Source organism: Agelaius tricolor, unplaced genomic scaffold, assembly GCF_023055355.1.
Source record: "Agelaius tricolor isolate 1412-34295 unplaced genomic scaffold, bAgeTri1.0.p SCAF_14, whole genome shotgun sequence".
Classification (NCBI taxonomy): domain Eukaryota; kingdom Metazoa; phylum Chordata; class Aves; order Passeriformes; family Icteridae; genus Agelaius; species Agelaius tricolor.
In genome coordinates this window covers 3088875-3114586 of record NW_027269274.1, presented here as the reverse complement: position 1 = coordinate 3114586, position 25712 = coordinate 3088875, and the positions used below count along the sequence as shown (strand labels likewise).

General features: G+C 41.0%; 1 protein-coding gene across 1 annotated transcript in view; it reads right to left on the bottom strand.

Annotated features, from left to right (window-relative positions):
- Positions 1-25712, bottom strand: part of CNTN3 (contactin 3) — a 104151-nt gene that overhangs the window by 28378 nt on the left and 50061 nt on the right. Inside the window, exons 4-7 of the mRNA XM_071439328.1 lie at positions 13675-13878; positions 11451-11553; positions 10311-10495; positions 1871-2007 (exon numbers count right to left, since the gene is read on the bottom strand). Of these exons, the coding sequence (XP_071295429.1) occupies positions 1871-2007; positions 10311-10495; positions 11451-11553; positions 13675-13878 (629 nt within the window). The remainder of the gene's footprint in view (positions 1-1870; positions 2008-10310; positions 10496-11450; positions 11554-13674; positions 13879-25712) is intronic.

Genomic DNA, 25712 nt, shown 5'->3' with positions numbered 1-25712 from the left:
AATACAATGAATAGGTTAAATGCAAAAGCATAATCATGAGAACAGTTCTAAAAGAAGGGACAGGACTGCAGCATGGTACAGCAATGGTGATCAGATATGGAGATTGATGCAGTGCATGAGGTAATTCCTCTAATTTGCCCACTTGCACTGAGGTCTGGCAATCTCAAACGCCCTTTTATTTCTCCAGAAATACTGACAGAATCCTACCAGCCCCCTCAGACAGACCAGAGCATCCAAACTGTGCAGATGGCACTGGCATTTCACACTATTGAGGAGATTTCACAAGTGCCACTCGCTAATGAGCTCCCTCTAACACTGCAGAAAAGATTCCAGCAGCCATTAAACCAAAGGCACAAACTGAAGTGCTTGGAGCCAGCTCAGCTTCTCAGCTACCTGGGACTCCTCACCTTGCTTATTTTGGGAAGCTCAATTCCAGCAGAATTGGCTGGTCTGAGGGGCAGAACTGGTGACAAAGGAACCAGGGAGAAAAGACAAAACCAAAGGAGCAGCAGCCTTGGGGGAAACCAGAGACACAGAATGCACAAAGCCCCAGACTGCCTGCCCAGAAGGGTTTTCTTAGGGCTGCTTTTTGCATCTGGCCCAAGCACAGGGTGACTCCAGGACAGCTCAGCTCCTTCCCTGGCAGTGCTGAGTGCAAGGGGCTCAGACAGACAGACAGACAGACAGACAACAATCCCAAAGGGGAAAAAGCTGAGTGCCCATGTCCTGATCTCCTCTGCAGCACCCCAAGCTGCTGCTCTTAGGGAAGATTTGCTCCTGAGTGGAACAAGTTTGTGAAGGAGACCCAGCAGGAGCAGAGGACACCTGAACCCTGCACACACAGAACTCCTCTGGTCCTGCCAGGGCTGGCTCCCAAAGAGCTCCCTCCCTCCAAAAGGCTGCACAGCAACACTCCAGACTGCAGAAACAGGAGACTGAATGATCCCAAGGTAGTTTTGTCCTTTCTGAGGTGAAAGGAGCCCATTGCCTCAGTGACTCTGTATGACACAGCAGCAGTGCTCCTCAATCACCCAGAGGAGGTTCTGTGCTCCCTCATTTAACCTGTCCACAAAACACCACCACTCCTTTTAGCCAGCAGGGATGTAAGAAATGCTTTCCAGTGCTCTGCTCATTTTTCAGAACCACCCAGTGAATTCACCTGAGCAGGCCCTTTCTCCCCCAAAATTCAGTGCTGAGCACAAGGCACTGGCCAAGGGTTCATATTCCTGATAACCTGAAAGGGGCTGCTTTCCAAAATAGTGAGACTTAAAATCAGTAAATAAGGGGTATCATATCCTGTTCTGCATTTCTGACCTTTCCCCTTCTAAGTTCAACCTCTCTTCCCTGTTACCAAATGCATTGATTTCAATTAATTTACTGTGGCAACTGCATTAAAGCAAGTATCTATGTTATGTTGCTGTTTGTATTCCATTCTTTGCAACAAGTGGTGGTAAACCCTTGAATCTTCAGGAGTTTTGTCAAGAAGATGGAAAGTATTTTCTTACTACCTTTAATGAAATGCCAGCTGCAAATACAGTAAAATAATTCAAGCTCTCCATCCCTTATTTACAGTTCTTTATTTATAACATTATTAAACTTCCTTCTCCAGTCATTCCATTCTCATTCTCAAAGAATTGAGAACCAATTGAGAAGGAATTGAGAACCAATGTTCTATTGGTTTTCAATCTGCTTTTAGCTGGAATATTTCTGTACAGCATCATTTGTCTTTGCAGCTCTTGAGGCTTCATCAGGATGCTCTCAAAAAACACAAACCCCGTACCAAAACTTCTCTTGGCTGATACCAGGAAACTCTGGATGGATGGATATTGTTCATTTCACTCAGCAGCACTTTTCCCCAACAGAATGTTACCTCTATTGCCAGCTGCTCTCCATTCCTCAGCCACCTGTAGGAGGGTTTGGGCTTCCCACTGGCTCTGCAGTCCCAGTACAAGGTGTCCTCCACAGCAACTTCCACATCCTCTATGGGCTGCACCCAGTGAGGCTTTGCTGCAGGTAGAACACACAACAAACACCCAGTGAGGCTTTGCTGCAGGTAGAACACACAACAAACACCCAGTGAGGCTTTGCTGCAGGCAGAACACACAACAAACACCCAGTGAGGCTTTGCTGCAGGTAGAACACACAACAAACACCCAGTGAGGCTTTGCTGCAGGTAGAACACACAACAAACACCCAGTGAGGCTTTGCTGCAGGCAGAACACACAACAAACACCCAGTGAGGCTTTGCTGCAGGTAGAACACACAACAAACACCCAGTGAGGCTTTGCTGCGGGTAGAACACACAACAAACACCCAGTGAGGCTTTGCTGCAGGTAGAACACACAACAAACACCCAGTGAGGCTTTGCTGTGGGTAGAACACACAACAAACAGCCAGTGAGGCTTTGCTGCAGGTAGAACACACAACAAACACCCTGCAGACACAAGTTACTGCTCCAGGTCACAACCAGAGGGTTCATGGGCACAGAACTCTTCCATTTTCTGCACCATCTGTGCCAACAGAGCTTCCCACTGGTTGTGCTCCGAGCCCCCTGATGAAATAAATCACTTATTATTCCTCTTATGCATTTTTATTATGAGCACTAAGCCAAAAGAAAACTGAGAGTACAGATCACTGAAGCTGGACTGGTGAAACCAATATTAAAATCACAAATGATTAAACAACATCATTTTGCAATTGAGGCAAATGTAAGAGAAAGGCATTAATGGCAAGGCTGAAATTAAATAAGTGATGTGGCTAAATCATCAAATTAATGCTGAAGAGAATCCTTTAAGTCTTAAAAAAAATAATGGTATGTCAGCCTCAGAGCTAAATACCATTTAAATTGCTTTCTAATGCAAGGCAGCACTTAACTGGATGAAAACATGGATGTACGAGATTGTTTTTGAAAGTAGAAGTCTTGGCACAGAATTTGGGGAATGCAAACCAGCAGAATAAAGTCCATAAAAATCACTATTTTTTTAAGCCAGAATTTGAAGCAATAATACCAGACATCCTTCAGAATTACCCAAAATGCAGTTAAAATTGTAAAGATATTTAAAACATCCATTACAGCTTTCACAGGAAGTAGGAAGCTCACTTGGCAAATAAACATCAGTGCATGAAGGACAACAGTAATTTATTTTTATTCCTTTAGTGCTGTTTCACACATCAGTTCAACACTATCTTATTATAATTTCTGAATTTTCTTCGAATTTATTTAATTTACTAGAAGGTTTATCATCTCAGCCTATCCTATTTCTCCAAGAAAAGATAAATTCTGGACATGGCCTATGGAAAAAAAAAAAACAGATGAAAGAGCAGGATGAAACTTGGCTGCGAACATCTAGCTAGAAGTTTCCAGACTCAATTTGCTTCTCTTAAGTCAGTAATTCAGGAAAATCTCCTACCACCCTCATGTGAGAACAGCAGGGAGAAAACAAGTCCCTGGTGATGCAGGAAAACATTGTTTACTACATGAGTTCAGGAAGGACAGATTAATTCCCATTGAACTTCTCACTGCAATGGAGCTCAGCAGCAATTAACCCAGGCCAGGGAAATGAAAGATTTGCCCATGGGCACAGCTGAGACTGGACAGCACCAGCCCAGCCAGGCCTGGATCAGGGCTGGCACTAATTTTCCATTTTAGAAGATTCCTCGTTTCCCAGCATGGAAATTTCCTCTCAATCCCAGGCTCTGCAATGCAGTGAAAAGACCTCAACAGGACCACGAACAGCACCAGGCTTTTATGATAATGATGGTTAATCTATTTGTGATTTATCTATCCCTATTTAGGGTTAACTGCTTACAGAAGAACTTCCTAAATTGTATTCACTGAGGTTTGAACTACCAATAAATACTATACAATATACTACTGTGCTATATTAGTAAAGAATATTAGTATATAGTTGTACATTGTATAGTATTTGATAAATACTATATCTATATAGTATTATATACATACATATAAATATATACATAGTATTTATCATATATAGATATAGTACATAATACTATATTTGATAAATACTATATATATATTTATCATATATATAAATATATTATAAATACTATACTATACAATATTTGCTGACAGCGAAACCCTCTGAATATTACTTTTTTTTCACATCCCCATGAAGATTAAAACCTTTCACCAGCTGGGGGATAATTTATTTTTTGCACCCTCTTTATCAAGGTCAGCTGCCAAAGCCAGGATGACCTGATCTTTGTGTCACATGGATGCACAATTTCACTGGTATTAACTGGGGTTAAATCTCCACAGTCCATGTTACAACACTGGACCTCAAGCCTGCCCTTGCTTCATCCCACATTGGGGAGGATTTGCCCCACGTGTGTCAAGGGAATGAAAGCTCAGGGCTCCATGTCATGAGCACTTTGCACACCTGAACATTTGTGCAACATTCAGCAGTGCTTGAATTACTGATGCATCCATACATCTGGAATATTTAACATCTGCTGCCCACCTCCACTTGAAAGCAGGTTAAATAGAAACTATTTTCAAGTCAAAAGATCTTGGATTCAATTCCACCAATTAAAGAATCATTGCCTATCTAATCTTGTTTTAGGACTGTGTGTCAGGCAGTCTCCATGGCAGGGTTTTCCAAGTTCCCACACACCACAGTAAAGCAGAAATGCACAGAGCAGCTTCTCAAGGCACAGGGTGAGAAATTCCTGCTGCTTCTCTGTGCTGATGGAGACTCCAGTGATTTTCTGGAGGAAGGCTCTTTTTTCTCTTCCAATTCCTGATGGAGGAGCAGAGCAGGAAGAAAAGCACCATTTTCAATCTGTCTTTAGAAAGAGAACAATTCCACCAACCAGCTCAAAATTGAAAAGGCAGCTCAAGAGGGGCAATCCAGCTGGGAATACTCTGACTCCTGGCCAGGATAAAGGTGCTTCATGTGCAGAAAGAAAGTCAGGTATCAGCAGCTCTGACACTGCTCTGACACCCTCCCAAAACAGCAGCAGGGCTTGCCAAGCCCAGCTCTGCCCCTTTTTGTTGAGCTCTGCCTGAGGACACCTGAAGGACTGAATAAACAGCTTTATTTCTCTCAAGGTTTAGCAGATTTTACTGCCCTCGAGATCTGATTCCACCATCACTGCCATATCTGTTCTCCTGAAGGAAGACTTGTCAACAAAGCCTCATTTTCTCCTGGGATTTGTGAATTATTTGTGGGCTAACCACGCACAGTGCATCACAACACGTATTTTTATGTATTATTTCCTTCAGAGAGAGAGAATCCAACAAAAATCTGGTTTTAGTTCTGTAGGAATGGAGTGAAGGGAAGGAATCTCCTGGAACTACTGCAGAGTTATTGTGAAACCTGGATTTTCCTGAGGAGAGGAGTCACTCCTTCCTAAAGCAAGGAATAGGCAGGCAGCACATCCTTGCTGAGATTTAAACAGAAACAGACATTGTCCTGTAAGCTGAGAGGCTGGAAGTTAATTTTAAAGGAGTTCACAGTGCAGGGGATGAGGCTGTGACAGGAATCTGTATTTTGGGATGATATTAAGAATTCTTGGGAACTTGCTGTGCAATCTTCATGAAAGATTCATCTGGAGCTCCCCCAGGACGAGATGCTTGTAGGTAAAGTGATTTTCTGAAGCAGGTTAGCCGTCAGCTCCATGGCCAGTCACTTGGAAAAGCACCAGCCTGGATTTTGCTTCACTTGTTTTAGCCTAAAATATTCCTTGCAGTGCTCGTGGTCCCAGAGGCAAGGAGAGAACAAGTGTGTAACTTCATAAAAAGCATCCCAGGGAGAGGCCCCTCATCTCTTCTGGTGCTTATGATGACCCAGCCAGTTAAGCCTGCAGGAAACAACTGTTGCTCCATTACACTCCAGGCCTTCCCTGTAGGCCAAAAGGGAAGGAAGAACCGTTTTTTTCAGATTTTACAAAATCCTTTGTGATGTCCTGGGGGTTGATGTGAAGGAAGAACGACTGCAGGGATGCTTTTGGCTGAAACAGTGACACTTTCCAGAGGCTGGGCTGGGATTTGTGAATTATTTGTGGGCTAACAGTGCACAGTGCATCACAACATGTATTTTTATGTACTCCCTCCTTCAGAGTGAGAGAATCCGACAAAAACCTGGTTTTAATTCTGCAGGAATGGAGTGAAGGGAAGGCAGAACTTGAGGGCCATGACTCCTGCAGGGAGCCAAAGCCCCTGGGGAGCTCCTCCAGAACAGGGATTCACACACAAAATGTTCCTTCTCACACTGGCACTCTGACATTTCCGCTAGGAAAGCTGGGCTGGAACTCTCTGAAACACCTCTGGGGAGCTCAGCAGCTGGGCAGGGAAATCAAGAGCAGGAAGAACTTCCCAGAGCACAAGAGGGGAAGTTGTGAAGCAAATGGGGGGGGAAAAACCCACCCCAAAAATGTAACCTGTACTTTTCCTGTCTCAAAGTCAGGCTCTGACACTCCCGCTGATGCCTGCAGCAGGGATGAACTCTTATTTCACCTCAAAACCCCAAGGATTTCAAGCACAAATCACTTTTGTTCTGCTGAAACAGCTGGGCCTGGAGAAGCAGCTGACACATCCCTGAAAATGTCCATTTTTTGGCTCCCATTGGAAAATAAGAATGCCCTCAAGCAACAGATAATTCCAAATCACTGGGAAAAGCTTTGGTATGTAAAAGAAGAAAAACTATTTTTCTGGGCAGCAAGGAAATTATATTATTAGACAGCATTAACAATTAAATTCTAGGTGATCAAACTCAGCAACTCACTGGTATTATTCAGTCAATTGTAACTTTGCTGTTGATGTTTTGAAGACATGCCAAGCACAAGACTGTCAGATAAAACCTTTAAACAGAGATATTCTTCCACATACACAAATAACAGCTTCAGTTTAGTTTTTCCTGATAGATTATTTAAAAAAAACCCCAAAATATACCAGTATTTAATACACCTAAAAAAAAAATGTAGATTCTACTTATTCCTGGGGGATTTTGTCTTTGTTACCACAGACCAGCACTGCAGAGCAAAAGGAGAACATCAGCAGAATTTCTTTCTCCCTGTCAAACATTTTACCTTGGTACTGCCAAGCAGGACTGCTGGGTACATCAGCATGGGCTAATTAAGAATATATTTCCTTCAATTATACCTTAAATTAATTGCTTTACATATCTTCACCGTGCTTCATGTTTAATTGCATCCTAAAAGACAAAACTACAATTGTTTCATCTCCTCTCATTTTTCTCTGCCATGAAACACCTCTGTGGATTCTTTTTTTTTTTTCCCTGTTATCTCTTTATGGGAAGCCAAAAGCGATGACAAACGAACAGGCTAATAAAGGGAAAGCAAATTATTTAAATCTTCAGGTTCTACATTCAATCAAAGTTGGATAATCTTCTCCTATTTTTAGCACAATCTGAGCTCTCCTGAGTAGAAAACTGGCATTTAACAAGTGTTGGAACTGTAAAAAAGGACAAAAAACTGAACATTTGATGTCAGGCTTTTCTTGATAAAATCCTTCAGGAGAGAAAAGGAAGATTAATAGTCTGTGAGTATTGTAATGAACCCAGAATATCTGGTTTAGAATATCTATTTTAATTATCAACTCCAGCTATGGGTGGAGAGCTATATTTAAAGCACAGCATAATTATAATAAAACAGACTCATTTCATTTTTTCAGGAGTTACAGATGTGACAGATTTATAGGAATTCTTGGGGAAGTGACGATGGACAGGAGTGAAGTTGTTCAAGGGCTTTGTGGCTTCAAGGCTGTAATTCATTGCTGGATGAAAAAGGAAGGCTTTTAACCAAACTATTTATGAACTGGAAAACCTGATTTTCAGATTTCAAACTTTGCAGTTTCAGCTCATAAAACAAATCAGAATAGGAGTGTTTCACTTTGTACCAGAGCAATGAATGTTTCAAGCTCTGGTTTAGGACCAGCTTTATGTTACATTTCAAAGAATTCTCGAAGTTTGCAAAGAAAGAAAAACCTATTTTTCAGGCACATGAATGATTTTTATCGATATTTTTCTGCCTAAAGATTTCTTTTTCATATTATTTTACCACAACAACTTGCAAAACATTAACCCCAATCCTCCTCATACTGATTTTTTCTGGGGTCAGGCAGAAATGTGCTTTGTTCTGCCCAGAGGAAAATGAATGCTGTCACTATTGAAATAAAAAGACATTTGTACCTTTGTAATGTTTATATTTTTCTATGTTTGATAAGCAGACACACCTTAAACTTCTAAATGTTGCAACAGCAGCCACCATTCCCTAAAAACAGCAGATTTGTGGATTTTTGACAGCATTGGTACTTTCTGGCAGATGGGTGATTTTTTACTCTATGCCTTCAGTTTATTGCAATTAGTTTCCCCCAAATCCTCATCTGCTTTTAGAACAACTTCCTTAAATATTGATTTTTCATTGTAAGGCTGAGTGGGATGTGGTTAGATTTCTTCAGCAGCCAGATTTCTGGGCTTTGGCACCAGATGAGGTGGCAACCCATCAGAAGACATTATCCTCAGTTATAAAACTTCCAATTACCAAGAGAAGTTATAAATGCTCTTATCCCAAATCCAGGCCTGTTGGAACTCTAACTGCAACAACAAAGCAAGCACCAAAATAAGAAAGATTACTTAAATCTATTTAATTCTGCAGAATGGGTTCCATGAAGCAGAACAAATGAAATGAAACAGTTGGAGTGCCATTACTGCCATTACAGCTCTCATTATTCTTCTTAAGATAAACACCCATATCAGGGATGGCCCCTAACATGGGCAGCCACTCCTACTGGAATAGGAGGGTTCAAATCTCTGTCCAGATTTGCACTGAAAAGGTTCACAATGATTCCACTGTTACAGAACTGCAGCTGAGTTGCTTTTGCTCATTAGCAACATCCTTTATTTCAGCTCTGTGGCCTTCTAATGAGCAAAGAGGAATTTGGGCAGCAGGGCAGGAACCCCAGGAATGACACTGCTGGAATTACAAGGACTGATGAACAAATCCACTCTATTTTATATCTAAGTTTTCCATCTATTTTTTATCTCCTCTAATTTACATCTAATTTACAGAGATGCATCTCACAACTGCCCCCATTTGACACTGCCATAGGAATGCTGAGGCAAAATGATGTACAAACCCCAACTCTGGAACTCTCAAGCAAAAAATAAGGTCACTTATTTATTTAAAAATAAAATGCACAGTGCCAAGTTTGGCATGGCAGAGGACAGTGGCAGGTGAAGCAGCTTGGATTTGCTGCCCTATGTCAATCACAGGATTTCTCAAAAAGTTGTAATTACAATCAGCACGTGGAAAATTTGTGCTGCTTCAAGTCCCCTGCCCAACCTGACCTTGAACATTTCCAACAATGGGGCCTGCATTCAGTGTGAAGATTAATTTGGAAGTTGGCAAGGAGAGAAATTTTCCTTCCTCCTTGTAAAATCTATTGTGCCATAAAGCAAAATCTTCAAGGACCAGAATCTACCAGCCAGCTGCTCCCCATGGAGAGGCAGTGAAGCACTTGCTCCCAGCTGCAGAGGAGCTGTGCTCTGTGCCTTTATCCCACTCAAAACCCATCTCCTTGCTCAAATATTCCTCCATGAGGGAACCATTCCAAGGCAGAGTCAGAATCACTGTTTAAATTGCCGTTGAAGTAAAGAAAATTATATTTGCTGAGATCTGGCTTTAACAAAAATTGTCAATTACCACTTTGTTGCAAATCATTCTGGCTTTACACCACCACCAGTGTGCTTTGCTGATACTCATTTCATTCTATAGCCTCAAATGCACAAGAGACTGCTTTTTTTCCAGCTATAAAATTTCATATTATTTCATTTCCTATACTGGATTATATCCTCCCATTTATTTACTCATTTTAAAATAAAATTGGCTGTTTTGAAAGCACAGGATTGAGAACACCCATCCGTAATCTTTTCACAAAGCAAGACGAAATTTGTACTTCTCATAAATAGGAGGCCTAAATGATCCCCCCAAATAAATCCAATTGACTGAAAATTGAAGGTTTCACCAATGGACCAAGAAGAAATGTTCTTAAAAAAAAAAGAAAAAAAGTCTTTCCATCAGAGAAAAAGCCAAGCACAAGCATACTGTGCTTTACTCTCAGCAATCCTTGTGAGCTTTTAAGCCATTTCTTAGAGACCTTACCAAGAAACTGCTGCAGAAATTCTCATTTTCTGGAAGCACTTAAAATGCCATGGATTTTTAAACCCAAATGCCCACTGCAGAAAGTGGAAATTCCAGAGTACCCCAGAGCAGTTTGTGTTTCGTGAGTAAAGAAAGGAGGGACAGACAGACCAGAAGTTTCCTACCATAGTAAGTGAGACGTCCTCTTGCAATGTTTTTGCCCCTGGAGTTCTCAGTAATGCATTCATAGAGCCCTGCATCCTCCTGCTGGAAATTAGGGATTTCAATCATGCCATTGGATTTCCTCAGCTTTATTTTACTTGGAAATGGCAGCCCGTCAGTTCTTCTCCAGTTAATCTGAGGCACGGGGCTAAAGAGAGAGTAATGAGATTTTAAACAGTTTTGCTTAAAGTCCTTGATTGTCATAATGAGATACTTAAAGCAAACTAAATTCAGCAGTGGCTTGCAGGCTGTGTTAAATGCAGTAACCACACTGTACATGACAGATGGTCAGACACTCAGGCACCTGATTTGCATTCCCTGCTGATTCCTATGCTGCATTTGTGGTCCCAGATTTGTCAGGAATAACTCTGTGAATGCCCAATAATTGCAACATTTCTTGTAAATCAGCACTGGCCTCCCCAGAGGACGGGTGAGATTTACCAGTGGCTTCCACAGAGGAAGAATCCAGGCAAGTCTTTTGGAATTGCCATCCTCCAGCAGCCTTTAATTCTCTGATCTGCAAACTTTCTCTCCCCTCTGCAGGGAGCCAAAGCAACAGTATGTGATCAAGTTATCAATCTGACATGGGCACCTGACAAACTGCCTGCAAACAAACCCCAAACTGGTAAATAAATACATTTACAGAAACACAAATGCATTCTCAAGATCGTCTGTGAAAGAGAAAAGTATCAGCTGCGAGTGAAGCATCATTCAGAGGAGAAATGCATTTCAATCTTTATTTTGGCCATAAAGAAAGAACAATGTTATGGAAGCATCAAGTACATTTAAGGGGAAAATTCAGACAACATTCTCACAGGCTTCAGCACCATTTCCTTGCACAAAGAAAAGAGGCTTAGCTCAAAGGTCATATGCAAAACCACAGAGAATCTTCTCAAGTTAATTTGAAATGAAATGTGAATTCCTGTGCTGCCAACATACACATCTTAATTCTACACAAAATCAAAATAAACCACAGGAGTCTTTGCCCTCTCATTTCAAGGCAGGAGCTGTGATGACCAAAATCAGGGAAACACCAGAGCCCCACAGCTCTTGTGCAGGTGAACCCCAAGGTGCTTCAAGTTTCAGTGAAGATGAGCACTTACTTTCCCAGTGCAAAGCACTCCAGCTTCACAGTGGAGCCTTTGGCTGCTGCCAGGGTCTCAGGGAACTGAACTTCTATTTTAGGCTCGTATTCCCCCATCACACCTGTGTGAGACAATTGAGAAGGTCAAATTTTCAAGGTGATTTTCGAAGGGTTTTCTTTCCCTCTCTTGCAATTCAAGATTATTTCTCTGACTTTCTGCTTATAAAGGGAAGCACAGTGATATCAGGGACAGAGTTAGGATGCAACAGAGTTTATCTTAGGAGGAAGTTTGGACTGTGGGAACTGGGACAAAACAGAAACTTGCACAGACACTGAAGGGTTTGATCTGCAGCCCTGGGAGATGCTTGGATTGATGCAAAAATAAAATACACAGACATTAAGCAGAAAAATAATACAGTTAGGCTTCTATAGTTGTAGGTGAGACTTAAAGTGAGAAACTGTACTGATAAAATGGTGAAGGGTTTATAACCTAAGGGTGGGGTTGTATGGAATAAACTGAGAGTTTAGAAGTTATGATAGAAGCATATGTGTAATAGTAGCCCATTGGATAAAAGTATCCACAGTGCAGCAGAAGTAAGTAAAGGTGATAGATCAGAAAAGCAAAATAAACCCTATGGCAACTGCTTATTGGTTTAGAAAGTTCTGTATTGCCCTGTAACAAAGAACTTTTGACTACTTTGAGCTATGGTCGAGTTCTTGCTCCTCTAAAACCTCTCAGCCTCTGAGACTGATGTTTATCTGAGCCATAAATCATTCTTAGTCCCACAGTGGGCCCATCCCTTCATGACAAAGGTGACAATGACAGGACAACACAGGAGAATTGATGCTGCAAGAGCCAAGAACTCTGGGAAGTGAGTGATGCGGGGATGCTCCTGGTGGTTCCCTGTTGCCCTGTTCTTTTGAAGTTCTTCGAAGCCTTCTGATGTTCACATTTTTGTAATGGAGTGTAAATAATGATTGTTTTGCATTCCTTTCTGGAGGAGGACAAAACTCATGGACTGTCCCTATAGGACACGAAACAACACAAGCACACACCGCTGTTCTCAAGGTGAAGAAAAGGGAAGTTTATTTTCTGACTCCAACATTTATAGATCTCCAAGAGTGACAGTGGATTGGAGGGTGACAGTGTAACCTCTCCAATGACACTGGACAAACCAACAGTCCATCAAATTTCTCCTCCTCCATAAAGGAATGCCAAACAATGAATTATTTACAGAAAGTGTGTGAGAAAGTTCATTACAAGAATGTAAACATCAGAAGGCTTAGAAAAACTTAAAAAATCAGGGTGACAATGGACTGCTGGTTTGACCAGTGTGGTTGGAGAGGTGGCAATTTCATCCTCCAACCCACGGTCACTTTTGGAACTCTATAAATATGGAGGTCCAGAAATAAATGGACATCTGCTCATTCTGTGTTGTAGCCATGATTATTTTCTGAAAAATCCTTTCCTTAGGATTTTTTCTCCTGAGAAGCTGAGAAGCCTCAGGAACAAAATGTAACCAATGGTTATCTGCTGCTGTGGAATGCAACAGGTGTATCTGGGATTGGGCTCATGTGGTTGTTTCTAATTAATGGCCAATCACACTCAGCTGGCTTGGACAGAGAGTCCGAGCCACAAGCTTTTGTTATCATTCCTTCCTTTTCTATTCTTAGCCAGCCTTCTGATGAAATCCTTTCTCCTATTCTTTTTAGTATAGTTTTAATATAATATATATCATAAAATAACAAATCAAGCCTTCTGAAACACAGAGTCAGATCCTCATCCCATCCCTCACGCTGGGACCCCTGCGAGCACGGTCACACCGCGTGTCCCTCGCACCGCGTGTCCCTTGCACCGCGTGTCCCTCGCACCGCGCGTCCCTGGCACCGCGTGTCCCTGGCACCGCGTGTCCCTGGCACCGTGTGTCCCTGGCACCGCGTGTCCCTCGCACCGCGTGTCCCTGGCACCGTGTGTCCCTTGCACCGCGTGTCCCTGGCACCGTGTGTCCCTTGCACCGCGTGTCCCTGGCACCGCGCGTCCCTGGCACCGCGTGTCCCTGGTACCACGTGTCCCTCACACCGCGTGTCCCTCACACCGCGTGTCCCTGGCACCGTGTGTCCCTGGCACTGCGTGTCCCTGGCACCGCGTGTCCCTCGCACCGTGTGTCCCTGGCACCGTGTGTCCCTGGCACCGCGTGTCCCTGGCACCGCGTGTCCCTGGCACCGCGTGTCCCGTTCCGTACCGTCCGTGCGCAGCACCAGCGGCGTGGGGGAGCCCAGCACGGGGCTCCTGCTGGCCCTGCTGGTCACCACACAGCTGTAGTTGCCCACGTCTGAGGGCTCCACCTTGGCTATGTACAGGTGTCCCGTCTCCTGGGACACGAAGCGCCGGCTGTCCTCCTGCACGAACGAGGGGTACTCGTTGAAGATCCAGGCGAACGACAGGTCTGGGTGGGGAAAAACAACACAAACAGAGGTGGTTGGTAGGATTTTTCCACTTTTTTGTTTTTTTTTTTTTCCTTCAAAGAGCACTTTATTGCTGTATTTGACAGCACTGATGTGGCATTCACATTCTCTGAAAAATCCCTTCGTGCAGGGGTTTTCTCCTGGGAAGCTGAGAAGCCTCAGAGAAAAAGGAAAACTATTCTTATCTCATTTGCTTCTCCTGTGTTTTGCTTCCTTGGAATGTGTTTGGAGATTGTTTACCCACAGGTGGTTGTTTCACTGGATTCTGGTGTGAATTATTTTGACTCTTTGGCCAATCACCAAGCTGTGCTGGGACTCTGGAAATAGCCATGAGTTTCCATTATTATCCTTTTAGCATTCAGTCAGTATCCTTTCTGTATTCTTTAGTTTAATTTAGTACAGTATTCTTTAATATATTCTAGTATCATAAAATAATCAATTAGCCTTCTGAGAACATGGAGTCAGATTCATCATTCCTTCCTGCCACAGGGATCCCTGCAAATACAATACACTGCATTATTTACAGTACTGTACTGTGTAACAAAGAGCCAACGACTGAGAAAAAGACATTTTAAAAAGTACCAGAAACTAGCAAAACCCCCATTTTTTTCACCATCTTTGAGGTGGAGGAAAACACACAAGCAAAGGGGTTTGATAGGATTTTTCCACCTTTTTTTTCTTCAAAGGCTACTTTATTGCTGTATTTGACAGCACTGCATTATTTACAGTACTGTACTGTGTAACAAAGAGACAATGACTGAGAAAAAGACATTTTAAAAAGTACCAGAAACTAGCAAAACCCCCATTTTTTTTCACCATCTCCTTCAGCATAAGAAAAAAAAAAAAGCAAAAGAAATCCAGAATATTAGCAGGTCTGTTTAAATCTCCTTCTTTTCTCTCTCTTTTTTTTTTTTTTTTTAAATTTAGTATGCACGGAAATAGGAGCAGACAGCAAAAATGAGAGCAAACTTTGCTAAAATGGAAAGATTATTCATTCAGTAGCTACTTAACTGCTCAGCCAGATGATTAGCAGGTAGAAACAGGACAGCAGTATCCACGTGATAAGGATGTCAGAAGAAGCCTAAATTCCCAGTAGGGCTCATCACACAGCAGAACTATTTTTTTCCATACAAAAATCCATAAAAACTCCATTAAAAACATTTCTGTGTGATGTGGCGAAGTAGCCCTCCCTACCACTCACTCATTATGATTATTTGAAAGGGAAAAAAACAAACCCACACCTCGAAAGAGAAATGAAGAGATTTGGCAAAAAATCCACTGAATTTGTTTTGTTTCCTGAGCATCACTCTGAGCCTTGTGTGGCCAATTTTAATTGGCAAAAGCCCCTTCCTGCGCCAGGCCACGTGTTTGTCTCATTCATTTCCTACAGGATCAAAGGAAAATAAATTTTTAATGGTGTTCTAGGCAAGGAATAATTTTTTTTTCACCCACGTGGCACTTATACAAAGATTACAGCTTCTGGAAGTGCTAATTAGCAATGATTACAGCTTGATTGACCTCCCTTGTGTTGCAGTGTCTGCAGCATTGGCACTGCCCCCACGAAATGGAGATCAGCCCTGCCTGCACAGCTTTAATTTGAGGGTGCACAAATTTGGGTGCACCATGAAGTGAAAAGGTGACACAGCCTGAGCCCTCAACCCCTCCCCAGGCTGCCAAAGCCAACAGGACAATTTAACACAAGGTAAGACTGTGCAGGTGAAAAAAAACGCTCAATAAATGAAATTATTAAGATATTTATAGGCTGCCTAATGCAAAAAAGGCATCAAATGAAATGGCTGATCGTTAACCTGCATTTAATTTTCTTCTATCAATATTTAAACCTCTTCCATTATGATAATTTTGCAGCAGTGGCCTGTGCCAACCATTAACAGGCTCAGGAGTTAAACTTCTGTCACATTTAGAAATATTAGAAATAAATATAAATAAATAAATAAATATGACAAATAAATAAGTAAGTATTAGATATAAATAAATAAATATTAGAAATATTTATTGCCAAAACCAGAACCATAAGGAGGAGACGACCTGCAAGACCATCACCCCTGTGGACCTGCAGCATCTCCTCAGGATCACCAATGGTTTTCACCACAATTCCTTCCTCCAGAACTCAGAGGTGCAATTAATTTAAGGAAAGGAAGGCAGCAGGGATTTGTCAGCAAACAATGGGGGAATTAGTGCAGCGGGAAGCATTAAATTATTTCAAAAATAAAGAAAAGAAGAGAGCACACCTGAGGAGTTTGAAGGGCGCTACGTGGTCTGAGGGAGAAAGGAATGTGGGGTCTTTCTAAATGGGAAAGGCAGAAAATAGAGGAGAATCCTTTCTGCAGACGAGGTGGGTGGACACAATGATCTCAGGGCTGAGGGAGGGACTGCACACCAAGTTAGGGACCAAAAAACCCCAATTTTCTCCTCCACACCAAACTCAGACACCCACAAGGCAGCCGTGGGTGCCACCAGCCTTTACTGCTTCTGGTATTTATTGAACCACCTGTGCTTCCTTGCTCAAAATACTATTGCATGATTAAAAATAAGAGAAAATAAAAAGAAAAAAAGATGTCCAGAAGAGTGTGGAGATCTGGAGATGCAGCAGGAAAGGAAGCAGCTCCATTTCATTGCTAGGATATTGGGTTAAGTCAAGAATAAACCCACTGAAATCAGTCACTGGGATTATGGCAGCCATGCAAAGTGGATTCCAGTTTAATTGGGTCCTTCAGCCCATGAATAAACACCCCTGGAAACCTAATTCCCCATTCAACACTTATTTTCACTGACTCCCTTAAAAAAGGCTGGGGTGCTTCTAGCCCTGTGCCCCACCACCTCATTTTATATTTATTGTCCTTTACAAAATTGCACTTTTATTTTCAAAAATAAAAAAAAAAAAGGAAGAAAAAAAATCATATTAAACAACTTGTGGCGTGATTTATTATGTTTACACATTTGCCTGTTGCTGATCTTAGGGCACCTCCAGGGACACAAACTCACTCCCTTTCTGTCAATTACAAGTTTTCAGTTGATTTTCTGTTATAAATGGAAGTAATATGTCTCTCCTGGGCTTCCTCTGAGTTCCAAGCCTTTGCTTTCCAATGCATTTTTTTCTTATTTGGCGACCATACATGGATAAGGTATTGGAAATTACAGTTATTACTCAATTTTTATTTGTTTACTACGTCTTGGTTGGCGGCTTCTCTTTATTTTGCATTATTTGATTATTATTTACTGTGCAGTTTCCAACACACTCAGCATGTTCACACTGTTCCAGGACTTTTGTGTACCTAAGTGCTCAATTAAAAAAATGCTTATAAAATTACCTGTCATTTTTAAACCTGAATTCTTTATGAAATTCAACAATTAAATCACCATGGCCTTTAGGGTCATTTCCTGCTACTTATGAACCTTGAAAAACCCCAAATTACTGTTGCTAAAGGAACATAATAGGGTAAAATGCACACATTTATTGGTTTTTAACTAAGTTCGAAGTCAAGGCTTAAGTTTATGCACATCCTTTTGAAAACATGGTTTTAAATAATATTTAAAGAATTTTAGAAATATAGAAATTAAAGAAATTACACATTTCCTGTAAGTGAGACTGAATCACTTCACTGGGAGATCATTTACAGAACCAGGGTGATTTTACTTCTTGTAAACAGAATTTAAGTGACAACAGCAGTGGTGGAAATCCCAAACTGTGATTAAATTCAGGAAGTTGGAAAAGCAGAAGTTTAGGGGGAGAAAAGGGCACACAGACCTATGATCAAAAGGAGAAGAACAATTCACAAAGTTAATTTTATTCACTATTTGCATAAATAATGCCAGCTCTTGCTCCTTCTCTTCTGGGTCATCACTTCTTCACACCTGCTTAATATCCACCTGCCAGCCCCATAATTCACACCTAAATGAGACTTCTAAAACAGCCACCAGAAAGTGAACAATGTTCTTCTGAAACAGATTTAAAATGTTCCAAACTGACTGGATTTGAATTAGCCAAGTGGGTGTTTCCAGAAATAAAACTGGTAAGAAATGAAAGTTCTTGATTTTGGGGAGCATGGAGCTGATGGAACAATACTTCAAGATTAAAAAAAAAAAAAAAACAACAAAAATCCAGAAACACAAAGAAACAGAAAAAAACAACCACCAAAACATAAAGAGGTTTCATGTCAATCATTAATGCCCAAATCCCAATTATTTCATGCACTTCTCCAGCTCTGATTTTACAATGCTCTGCAGCAGAAACACCAGGAGAAGCTGAAATATCCTGGAATTTTGTGTCTCCAAATGGCTTTTTGCCTATCCCACAGGATGGCACGTGGCTCCTGGAAAACTGTTTCCAAGAAAGTAATCAGACAGAATTTAGCAATGACAGAAACTGCAATTAAAAACATGGAAATGTGCAGCAAACAGCTATTTGGAATGATCCACCTTAGGTGAAAAGTGATGGAAAAAGTAACACTGATTTTGAGAGGATAATAACAGACTCCCTAATTAAGGCAGAAACCAATTAGTTCATCATTTGGCCCAATTTCAGCTGCAAGTGTGATGAAATGGCAGAAAAGGGAGTTTGTGGATGAGCATCCCTCACTCACTCTGAGAGCTCACACTGAGCATTCAGGCTGGGTTTTGTGGGACAATCACCCTCAAAAATGTCCATTTCTCACCCTGCTGCATCCCTGGCTGTCTGCACAGGAACCTCTTGGAGAGTGCAAACAAATTACCTAAAGGCAGGAAATTAATTAATGAAGTCAAATTGCATTAAGGTCCCAGAGGATGCTCTGGGGTGCAAACTGTCCCCACTCCCCTCCCTGCAGGCAAATCCCTGGATTTCACTGCTGTGGCACTGGCATAATGGAATGCCAGTGCTCCCAGGGGTATAACTGGTTTTATTTTACATATTTTACATAAATTAATTCAAGCTTCTCCTCAATACTTTTCCTTTCTCGCTTGGGCCAATCTTCCTGCACTCAGTTCAGCACCCCATCCTGCCCTGGCCAGCTCCCACCTTCTCTGTGCCACACAAACCAAGTAACATCTCCCTCATTTCTCCTGGCAAACATTAAAAATTGCTTTCCAAATACAAATCTCCTGCTCTGGAGGTGTAGGACAAGGTGTTTGTGTGCCCCCAAAAACACATGTGAACTGGAGCTTGAACTGTCACAAGGTGCCTCTGTCAGAAATGCAGCATCTTGGCAATGAAAAACCAGTTTAGAGTATTATTTGAGATAAATCATAGATAATCTCAAGGGTTTGGGGTATATTCCTGCACACATTCAATGCTCAAAAATTTAGAACTATCCCAGGTGTGTGCAGCTGGGAAAAACAAACCAAACCAAGGCTCAGGCTGCATTTCCAGGGGGGATCCTGGGCTGCTGGCATTCAAGTAGTTCCATCACTGATAATGAAAAAGTCTTTAGCTGCAGTCACACTTCAGAGAACAAATGGGGCTGGTATTTATTTTCTGTTCATGTTCTCTATATAAAAATAATGACAATTACAAAGCCTCTATGGCAGGGCTTGACCTGTGGCCTCCAGGAGTGATGTGAGACAGTGAGATCTGCTTAAAATAGGGGCAGTGATTTCCCAACCACTGGGATTTCACCTGAACTCTGCAGAAAAACTCTTTTGGCTGAATTTTTCTTTATACCAAATGTAAATGTGAGATGCAAGTCCAGCTACCAAAAGTGAAAAATGTATCCCTGGAAATTAATTTTATTCCAGAGTATAATGGCAAAACTCTGATTCAAAACTAATGCATAACATTAATTGTTTTGGCATAAAAGTTGAATTATTTTATAGTTAAAATATACCAGATCAATTTTCAGCCTGCTGTGCAGGTAATCAGGCATGCAACTTGTGTGTATGGAACAGCCCAGCACAATGAGAGCAGTGAGACACAAACACACACAATATCTTGCAATTCCAATCTACTCATTAAATGAGAATATTGAATATTCTGAATAAATGAGAATATTGTTTCAGCTGAAGCTGCAAGGTTCCTTCTTCAGGCTAAAACCTGATTTTCATTCTTAAACAAAACAGGCTAAGAGTCCACTTGTTATTTTGATTTTGGAAGGAGTTTTAGTTTTAAAAGCAGATGCAATTCTTCAAAAACAATGAATTGTACTTTTTTTCTGCTGTCGCCCAGCCTAGAGCACAGCCACAAAGAGGTGACTGCACACAAGGATGTGTCAGTCACCTGTGCTCAGCTGCCACAGGGATGGCACACAGCCACTGAAGGTGGCCAAAGCCCTGGATGATTCCTGGAGCTTTTCTAAATCATCCCAAGCAGCGTCACAAGCAGGGCTCAGCACTGTAATTAAAGCACCAGCATTTCCCAGCTCAGCCTTGGGAAACAGCTGCTCCCGACTGGCGGCTGATTTCTTCATTAACACCAACCCCCTCCTGGTCAGTCCCACCCCAGAGATTCCTGGCACCATCACATTTCCTGAAAAATCCCTTCGCCAGGATTTCTTCTCCTGGGAAGCTGAGAAGCCTCAGAGAAAAAGGAAAACAATAATTATCTCATTTGCTTCTCCTGTGTTTTACTGCTTTGGAATGTGTTTGGAGATTGTTACCAACTGGTCATTGTTTGATGGATTTCATGTGAATTGTTTTAATTTAATGACCAATCACTGTCCAGCTGTGTTGGGACTCTGGCAGGAGTAACGAGTTTTCATTATCATTTTTTGTAGCCTTATGTTTGGATCCTTTTTCTATTCTCTAGTATAGTTTAGTATAGCATTCATAATATAATATAGTATAGTATCATCTAGTATAGTATAGTATAATATAGTATAATACAATATCATATCACATCATAAAATAATAAATTAGCCTTCTGAGAACATGGAGTCAGATTCATCTTTCCTCCCCACGACTTCTGTCTGTATCCTTTTTCTATTCTTTAGTATAGTTTAGTATAGCATTTAATATAATATAATTAATGTCATATCATGTCATATCTCATACAATATATCCTATAATATAATAAATTAGCCTTCTAAGAACATGGAGTCAGATTCTCATTTCCTCCTCCCTCTGGGGAACCCCATAACTCCACAGGTTCCCTTGGGAAGGGCTGAGCACGTGGCCCTGCTGGCCAGGGACCATTATCCAGGAGCCTGCCCATGGCTTTGCATGCCCAAGGGCTCCTCAGCTGGCACTGAAACACCCCTGGGTGCTCCCAGGGCAGCCCAGATGTGAATGAGAGCCTGACAGAACAGCTCTGCTGCTCTGGGCTCCCAGAGCTGAATAAAAATCCCAAATTTGCTTCCCCTGGAGCTGTGCAGGGGCTGGATTGGCTCCTGCTCATCGCATTTCTGCACTAATTGTTCCAGACTGGCTGTGCCATTGCAGGAGCCCTGGCTCTGAGCACGCTGCTCCCACTCTGCAGGCAGGGAGAGAAGTAAGAAAGTGCTTTAGGAAGCAATATGTAAATACATCCCCATTAGCCACATCCATTCCAAGTGACAAACTGTTCTTTTAATCACCTCCCTAGAACTTTACATTTAATTGCCGAGAGCATTTCCAGAACTCTGTTGTGCTTTTTCAATGGCTGGAAGTATTTTAAAATTGCTTCCTGCCTGTAATAATTTTGAGGATAAAAAAGGCGATCGTTTAGTTTATTGCTGAACTAAAATAAATCTGATTTCTTGTGAATGTTAAATATTAGGGACATAAACCAAGGGAAACTAATGGAAATAACCCAGGAGTCAATTTTCAAAGTAAAGCACCAATATTTATACGTGGAAGCAGTGCTTAGTGACACTTTCATTTGGTACTCTTGCACTCTTTTAGGAGAAGGCACTTGATAAAACCCTTGTGGAAAACAAAAATTCCTTTCAGCACTCTTGTTCTGAGCACTGGGACTGCAGCCACCTCCCTCCTGCCTGCTCCTAATCAATTTTCCTGTTTGCAAAGAAAAACCCAAATATTTTACTAGAGGAGATAATAAAGAGCTGGAGGAGAAACACCCCACAGTCACAATTTAGGGACAAAAATAAACTTGGTGGAGAGCCAAATGCAGTTATTGCCTCCAGTTTTCTCCTTTTTCCCCCAAGGCAGAACTGAGATACCTGGGACTGGGTAAGTAAAAAGGTTCAACCTGAATTTTTTTCTTGCAATTTGGTTCTTCCTAATCAACTTCTCCCTTTTTCTTTCCATCCCTCCACTCGTCCAAGAGATATCCCACAAATGAACGTGGAGTTCAAGAGTTCTGTAAGATTTTGGGGTAAGAAACTGCTAAAAGCTTCTAGGGTTGTTTATCCACCTCTCTGTCAGCTTAAAAACATGCACTACAAAGGAAATTAAGATGGTGCACAAATAAATAAATAAATAAATAAATACATAAATAAATAAATAAAATAATTATAATATTATAATATTTATAATAATAAATCTATAAAATGATATATTAATAAATTTATAATTTATAAATAAGATAAATATATATATTTTATATAAATATATATATTTTATCTATATATTTATATAAATATATATATATTTTATATAAATATATATTTATAATTTATAAATAAGATAAATAAGACTAATTTCAGCCTGGATTACCTCTCTGTCAGCTTAAAAACGTGCACTATAAAGCAACTGAAGATGGTGCACAAATATACAAAAATATATATATTATTATAATATAGTATTATTTATAATAATAATAAAATATCTATTAAAAGATACATTAATTTATAATTTGTAAATAAGATGTACTAATTTCAGCCCGGATTACCTCAGCCTGGAAAACAGGTTTATCAAAAGAAAAAAGAGCTTCAGAATGACTGCATTTGACAGCAGAGTGTCTCTGCAGCACTGGTTTTGTACTGGTGGTGAAAATAATGCTCTGGCAGATAGAAATCACTGGAAGATCCAGCTGTGAACATGTATTATTTCCCCTCATATGGACAAACATAAGTGTCTCTCAGGTACCATTTGATTTCAAACTGTCAGCTGAAATTTGTGCAGATGATGATGATGACACCAGCAGGACTATTGAAAAATATGTTTTTAAATAAAAATGCCATTTCTCCTTGGCAGATTGAAACAGCACAGGAACACTGTGGAGCCATTTCTAAGGCCAGTGCTGTTACAATATTCAAGGTACCACTCTCCTCAAAATGCATTTTTTGTGCCAGAGCCTTTCCAAGAGTGATTTATTCCTGATGCCAGACGTGTGTCATCCACAGCCTGCAATGACAGCAGGAAGAAAAGGTGAAAAACAGGATGGGGAAAGGGGAGTTTAGATGGGATATTAGGAATTGTTCCCTGTGAGGGTGGGCAGGCCCTGGCACAGCTGGGGCTGCCCCTGGATCCCTGGCAGTGCCCAAGGCCAGGCTGGACACTGGGGCTGGAGCACCTGGGACAGTGGGAGGTGTCCCTGCCATGGCAGGGGTGGAATCAGATCTTTAAGGTCTCTTCCAACCCAAACACTGCTGTGCAGTGGGGTGCTGCTCACAGGGGTCCCTGGGCCAGGGAAGAGATGAGAATCTTGACTCCATGTTTCAGGAGGCTGATTTGTTATTTTATGATATATATTATATATTAAATGATATATTATAACTATACTAAAGAATAGAAGAAAGGATTTCATCAGAAGCCCAGCAAGGAAAGGAAAGGAATGATAATAAAATCTTGTGACTGCTCACAGCCTCAACACAGGTGGCTGTCATTGGTCATCAAGTAAAAACAATTTCACATGCTGGGTAAAGAATTCTCCAAATCACATTCCAAAGCAGCAAAACATGGAGAAGCTGGGGCTTCTCAGCTTCTCAGGAGAAAAGATCCTAAGGAAAGGATTTTTCATAAAATATGTCTGTGACAGTGCAGTGGGACAGAAATCCTGTTCTGGAGTTGCACCTGTTTAACTTCACTTTGCTTTAAAGGAATAAAACATTTCCAAAGCCAAATATTTACAATTAATTCAACTTAAAGTTCCCTGAAAAAATAGGATGTTGCCATTCAAGAGTTGCAGAAGAGAAGCAATCAGAGCATCCAAGTATTTCTGGCATCTGAGACTCTTCCCATGCCATGTTATTCATGAAGCAGAGCCCTGCTGGAACTTGCAGGTCTCCAAATGGCAATACAAGAGGCACGAGCAAAAATCTGCAAGTCTAAACACTCATTTGGAACAGACATGCCATTATTCAGTGAAGGATTTGTCATAGCAAACACTGAGCAATGAACTGGGATCTATTTTTCCATGATCTAATATTATTTCCTATCAGCATGTCACAACTCTGACACAATATGCTGTGAGCTGAATTGATCCCTGCCCTTCAAATCCTGCCTCATTTATGGATTAAACCCACATTTATCAGGGAGTTACACGAAGAGGGAGGACAAATCCTTGCTGCTTTATCCATGTAGGAACATCCCTGCCATACTGCAAGAAACAGGAACACAGAGCACACAAGGCTCATTAGGAATAAAGCAGAATTTCCTTGCAATTTCCGAGCAACAGTTCCACAAAATTCTTGTTATTTATTTAATTTCTTGGGTTTTGGTTTTTGAAATAAATTTATTTATTTATTGGGTTATGATCACATTTCCCATGGGAATAATGCAGCAGGAAGTGCACCAATGTAGAATTAATGTCGAGTTTTTCCAGGCAAACTAAAATTTGTTGAAATGTTCAAACTATCAAGTAAACCTTCACTTCTACCATTAAAAATCATCTTTTTCTCTGTGTATAAAGCAGCTTTAACCAACCCCAGACAACACAAAAGGACCATGCCTCATTGCCTGCTCCTCTCTCAAAGAGCAGAAACACCTCATAAATCCAAAATCAATGTCAGCTGAGGAAAACTGACTGTACTAAAAAAATATAAATCACAATATACAGGAACAGAAATAACAGCTGAAGAGGAGCTACACAATAATCACAACACAGTTCAGTAGTAACAGGAGGTAAAACCCTACAGGAACTCAGATTTGCTTTACTGAGGGCTTTGTCACTCGTTAGATACCAATTCTGGAACAAAATCAGTAGCAGAGAAAAATCATTTTTAGATCTCCATATGTCTAGCTTTTCCCATTCTTGGCAGAATGAGCAAAAATTAGCATCAGATGAATGTTTTTTAACCAGCTGCACATTAACTGTGTCCAACATTAGTTTGGGATATTGAGATGTTTGTTGGATTGACAGCCCTTTAAAACCATTAAAGACATCACAGTAACACAGTAAAAAGTCAAAATAGCTGTAGAGATTTCAGTGCAATTTAAAGGTTGCAACAACTGGAAAAGTAGCAGCAGAGCTACATAAATCCATTTTTGACATTATTTTACCTTTGGAGCATGTGGGTGAGATGAGTTACTGATTTTTGGTGGCAAAAAATGGTATTTTAACAGTTTCCCTGCAACAGAATTCAAAGATCCAGAAGTATGGCCATGCAGAACGATGACAGATGACCATCTTAATTATCCAAACATCACTGCTCAATTATGAGACAACTTAGGGTATTTAACATAAAACCAGCCTGGACCAGAAAAATATTTGGGGGAAAAAGTCTTCACACTCAAATCCAGTCATTTACCACATCTTCCACCCAGTAAATCCCACACAAGACTGCTAAAAAAGGGAATTTTGTTTAATTTTCAGAAAGGGGAAACACAGTAACTTAAAAGAAAGTGATTTGTGGTTCGTAAATGGAGTTTCATTGTTGGTTTAATGCTGGGTGTCCACAGCCCAGAGGAGCTGGAACTGCACACTCAAAAGGACAAAACCACTGCTCACTGCAGGAATAATTTGCTCCCTGTTGAAAAGGGACATTCATATGACTTATGTAAATAT